At 59.0% G+C, this 5,383-nt stretch overlaps 2 protein-coding genes across 2 annotated transcripts; one reads left to right on the top strand and one right to left on the bottom strand.

Moving 5' to 3' along the window:
- Positions 1–1,031: 1,031 nt before the first annotated feature.
- Positions 1,032–3,088, top strand: NGA_2082000 (L-galactono-1,4-lactone dehydrogenase; the record flags this gene model as incomplete). The annotated part of the gene is made up of 1 exon (XM_005854808.1): positions 1,032–3,088. A coding segment is annotated over one exon (1,940 nt), but the record flags the coding sequence as incomplete, so codon positions are not given.
- A 1,388-nt stretch (positions 3,089–4,476) lies between these two features.
- Positions 4,477–5,100, bottom strand: NGA_2058800 (uncharacterized protein; the record flags this gene model as incomplete). The annotated part of the gene is made up of 1 exon (XM_005854807.1): positions 4,477–5,100. A coding segment is annotated over one exon (624 nt), but the record flags the coding sequence as incomplete, so codon positions are not given.
- Between the last annotated feature and the right edge of the window lie 283 nt (positions 5,101–5,383).

The raw sequence follows: 5,383 nt of genomic DNA, 5'->3' as shown, positions 1-5,383 counted from the left end.
GGTAATCTTAGTCATGCTGATAAGCTTCCTTCCCTTCCCTCCCTCTCTTTGCGCAGGCTTGAGCGAAAACGAGCTGGTAGGGCGACGTCTCGAGAACTTTGCCATCAGCACCGGGTCCGGCGTCCTCCATGAGCTTGGGTTTTCCACCACCGCCATGTATTTTGATCTGATGTCGCTGATGATCTACTTGTTGGTGACCCTTGCCCTGGCGTTCATTGTGCTCAAGGTATGCGTGCGTGAGCAGCGCTAGCAATTGAACATTATAATTGGAGAGGAGAGGACTATCAGAGAGTCTATGTAAGTAAAGCAGACTGTGCAAGCCTTTAAACGGATGGCCGGATCCCGAAGAGAGGAGAAGAAAGTGTGTCAAATGGTTGAGCAAAAATGATGATTTAAGTAGGGCCAAGTGCGGAAAAGCACGTGTGAGGCGGGTAAGTCCACCCCACACCCTGAAACGTCACAGGTGTAGATGATGAAGTACAATTGAAGATGGTCAAAGCGACACTGAGGCTGGTTATTGTTCTGTTCATTTTTCATTTGGTGATAAATTGCAGTAAGGCTTTACAGCGCACAGCTGTCCATATAAAGATTCGGCTACAGCTTTTCCAAATTCATGTTTGTATCTTCATTCCATACACTAAAAGGGCACGCTATTTGTTCGGTGAAGAAAGTCATTTTAGACTAAATAGAGAGGACAGTGGTCAGGAGGATACTGCAAGAACATGCAGCCACGACATAAACTTCATGAGAAAGCGAGGGCGGACGTGCGAAAAGCGAGGAGTTCTGCCTTCCACTCTGTCCACTAACACCTAGAACGAAGGATACCAGTCAAACACTGGAACATCGACCTTGTTTATTTCCATGCGGGGCATGAAGCCACTTGAGACACTTAAGTTATGTGCTGTAAGGGACTGTCTTTGTCTAAACGAGATACCTGCAGGGGCTCAAGGCGTACGTCACTCATCCCCCTTCGCGATTCTGGCTTTCTTTTAATAGCATTCATAGTCCTCACCGTAATTGTTTCGAACCTCAAACATGTACAGCTCAAGTCGAAATCATGCGTGGGCAGTATTTCGTCTTGCTTCGGCATGCACGTCCCCGCATGTTCGCATTATCAACATCAACAAAGCCGGCGTGCCACCGTCCTTGCCCTCCCCGTCAACTTTCCACGAATGGGGCAGGGAAAAACACACCTCCCCCTCCCGTGGAACCTCCTCCGCCCCAGAAGCCATTGCCGGATGCGTCAGTGGTAGAGCCTGCGCCTGGGTCTGCGTTTTACTACAAAGCTGTAGCCGTGGTGTTGGGCTTGGGGACTGGTTACGCCATCGCCAACTATACAGATCAAGGCCTAGGATTTATATGGCCGAATCCGAAAAGAGAAGCGACCGCTCGTGGATACACGACCGATGCCAGTGTTACAAATTGGTCAGCCACCCACGCGGTGGAGCCAAAGAGGTACTACGAGCCCAGCAGTGTCGAGGAGCTCGAGGCCCTGGTCCGAGACGCCCACGCCAAAGGGCAACGGATCCGCCCTGTCGGCACGGCGCTTTCCCCCAACGGCATTGGCATGGATGAGGAGGGAATGGTGTGCTTGAACCACCTAGACAAAATCATACAAGTGGATGCGGAAGCACAGACGGTGACTGTACAAGCCGGTGCCCGTGTCAGCCAGGTCTTGGAGGCATTGGGGCGGCATGGATTGACCCTGCAAAACTTCTCTTCTATCCAGGAACAGCAGCTCGGAGGCTGGACCCAAGTCGCCGCGCATGGCACGGGGGCCTCGTTGCCGACGGTGGAGGAACAGATTGTGCGGATGAAGGTGGTGACTCCAGCGAGCGGGGTGATGGAACTGAGCGAGACGCGTGACTCGGAGCTCTTTCGCCTGGCCAAGGTGGGTCTCGGTGCCCTGGGCGTGGTCTCAGAATTGACGCTCAAGTGCGTCCCTCAGCACGAGCTGTTGGAGCACACATACGTGGTGAACAGTCTGCGCGAGCTCAAGCGAGACCATCACCGTCTCCTGCAAAGCTACCGGCACGTCCGCTACATGTGGCTGCCGCACACGGAGAGCGTCGTGGTCGTGGTCTCCAATCCTTACGAGGAGGGAAAGACCGCCCTCCCGCCTTCCTCCCACCGTCCCCCTGTGCCTGTCGATGCGAAACTGGCTACCCTGCGGGCCCTTCTCCTGTCACACCCTGCCTCCCGCCTCTCCCCCGCCGAAATCTCCTCCCTGGGCTTCACCGAGCTGCGCGACGCCCTTTTGGGCATGGACCCTCTGGATTGGCGGTGGGTGGCGCGTGTGAATGGGGCGGAAGCCCGCTTCTGGGAGCAAAGTCAGGGGTACCGACGGGGACCGTCGACCGAGATCCTGGGCTTCGACTGCGGCGGGCAGCAATGGGTCTTGGAGGTGGCTTTCCCCATCGGGCCACTCCCGGCCTTGGAGTCGGTGGACACGGGGAAGGGCGGGCGCCGGAGGTGGTTTTCGCTAGGGCAGGAGAAGCGGAGAATGCCAGAGGCCGCGACGCCGGACTTGGACTTTGTGGACCGGCTCCGGAGGCTGATCCGGGAGAAGAACCTCCCCGCCCCCTGCCCAATCGAGCAGCGGTGGACGGCCAGCAGCACGGCGCCCATGTCCCCGGCGTACAGCTCGGATCGGAACGCCGTCTTCAGCTGGGTGGGCGTGATCATATACCTTCCCCCCGGGCAGGAGCCGGAGAGGCGGGAGGAGATCGGGACGGCGTTTCGGGAGTACGTGGAGGCGATGGAGCCCCTCTGCGAGGAATTCGAGGCCTTTCCCCATTGGGCAAAGATCGAGGTCCCGGAGGAGGCAGGTCGGAGGGAGCGATTGAAGGCGCGGCTGGCCAAACGCTACCCTGTTCCGGCCTTTAACTATGTCAGGAAGGGGTTCGATCCCAAGGGCGTGTTGGGCAACAAGACTGTTGACGTGCTTTTTGCGGATGGGGAGGGCCAGTGAGGGAGGAAAGGAGGGAGGGAGGGAGGGCGGCGTTGGGAGGACGCGGGGCGCAAGCGGTTCCAGAGGGCTTTGGGTTGATATGTGGCATGAGTACTGGTGTATGCCGGGCTCAGAAAAGGGTGATGTCTATTGGGCAGTGGGAGGATTCGTGTGCTACCTGAAAATGTTCCTCAATTCTTCAAATTTTAAATACAAGCACTACTTCACATCGCGGTCCACCACACAGACACGGCCACGCCCTTATTTTCTTGCTCGTCCTCCTCGCTTGCTTTCTACCGAAAAACGAGCCATCGCTCTACCGACTTTGCCTCCCCCACCCCCCTGCCTCTCTATTCTCTGCGCTCTCAAGGGACGGCTGGCCTCATGCAAGCCGCAAATGAATCCGTCCGCGGCCGGACCGCAAGCGAGCGAGCGCCCGCCAAAGCCGGCGCCATCCCCCTCCCCCACCCAGGGTCACTCCTTCGGCCCATACCCGTCTCGCCAGCCGCCAGGGCGTTCCCTATCCCCCTTACTTGAGCTCTTTCGCCGCGAAGACCGTGTACGCCTCGTTGACGCTCGTGAACACCTGTGCGGGAGAGGAGGGGAGGAACCCGGAATCCGTCAGCAGAAGAGACGGGACCCCGCGGGCACGACAGGGCTGAACATCCACGCCACGCCGAGCCTTCAGACCCCAGCCTTCCCTCCTTCCCTCTCTCCCTCCTTCCCCCCACCTTCTCTGCCACAAAGCGTTGCTCTGCCGAGCCCGTCACGTTCTTGTCCGGATGGACCACAAGCATGGCCTTCCTGTAGTAGAACTTAACCCGTTCGGGCGCCATCAAGTCCCCGAGGAAGACCGGCTTCCAGGCAGAGTCCGCCCACAGGACCGTGTGCATGGTGGAGAGCAGGCTGCGAATGTTGCGGAGCTTGCCTCCTGCCGCGGGCGGGTCGCGTGCCCACTGTTCCAGACGCGGCCCCACCCGCTGGCGCAAGGCGTCTGCCTCTTGCTCCTCCTTGGCCGCCTCCGCCTGCTTCGTCGTCGTCGGTTGCATGAAAAAAAGCTCCTCCGGTGTGGCAGGTGGGGGGGAAGGGCCCTTGGGGGGGGGAGTGGGGCCGCCCCGGCCGCTGCTGGAGGGGGGGAAGGAGGACGGGGGAGGGGGAGAGTCGTCTTCGTCAATGTCCAGGCCGGCCATGCCCGCGGACAGAGGGGGGCCTGGGCGGGGACCCGGGCTGGCGGAGTGAGCGCGGGGCGGGGGGGGGAGGCGGCAGTCCCGACGGGCGGAGGCGAGGAGTGGACCCGAGGGAGGCCCCCCTGGACGGCGTGCGGGGTGGGTCGAGACTGTGGCCGGCTGCTTGGCGAGCTTGAGGGGGAAGCAGGGGTGTCGCTGCCGGTGCTGCCGTACAAGAAACGATCCAGGTCATCGCCGCTGGCCGCGGTGCTTCCCGGGGGTGCCCCTACCTTCCCGCCTGCCTGGCGTCTGCCTTGTCTCTCGGAAGGTCTCTCTCTAGGGGCCTTCACCGACCGACCCTGTTCTACGGTCTGCGTGCTTGTTCCAGAGGCGGAAGGTCTCTCTCCAGGGGCCTTCACCGACCGACCCTGTTCTACGGTCTGCGTGCTTATTCCAGAGGAGGAGGAAGTAGGGGGACGGACTGCACTGGGCACGGCAGTGGCTGCCACGCCAGACGAAGCAGTGGAAACATCAGGTCTTCGAGGCGGCGTTGCCACGTGGGAGGAGGAAGTTGTGTTTCGAGCCGTCGACGCTGTTCCGCGTCCCACATCCTGGCGCATACTTGCAGCAGGTCTTCCCCCTCCCAAAGTCCCTAAAGGCTTGCGACGGAGCCGCGTGGTGGGCCTTGGGGGCTTGTCCAGGCGGAGGACTTTGACATGGATGGCGCCTTGATAAACAGGAAGGGTGTCCTGGGGATCAACGACGTCTTGCCAGACATAGCCGAATAGGTCGTCTTTGACTTTGAAGCGTGCATGGTATACCCTGTCCCCGCCTTTTTGCTGGGTTAGCGGGAAGGCACCTAGGAAGTGTTTCAAGCTTGCGGCCCCGTTTGAGGGAAGGGCGAAGACATTTGGCTCCTCAGGACTTTCTCCTTCCTCCCCCTGTACAAAGTAGAAACACCACGGCCGCGCCATCGCGTGTCCTAGATTGGGAACACAAGGAATAGTGAGTGGGATTTAATTTTGAAGACTCTGCCTGCTTAAGTTCTACCTCGGCAATATCCGGGTCGCTTTCTCCTCCTGCTTTCTGTCATGCGCCTGGGATGGGCCTTCAAAGGAACGACATTGCGATGGGTAAAAGAATGCAATATGCGCAAGAAGTAGAGACTTTTTTCAAAGGGCTTAGTTCATTTCAAACAATCTCTCAGTCTCAAAATTGTCTTTTAATGTTTGTGCTTCACGGTGGCTTGCCAGGAGTTTGCAGCTGC

Source organism: Nannochloropsis gaditana (genome assembly GCF_000240725.1).
Source record: "Nannochloropsis gaditana CCMP526 unplaced genomic scaffold scaffold376, whole genome shotgun sequence".
NCBI classification, from domain to species: domain Eukaryota; class Eustigmatophyceae; order Eustigmatales; family Monodopsidaceae; genus Microchloropsis; species Microchloropsis gaditana.
Note: the sequence above shows the minus strand (reverse complement) of the source record. Positions and strands in the feature narration are given on the sequence as shown.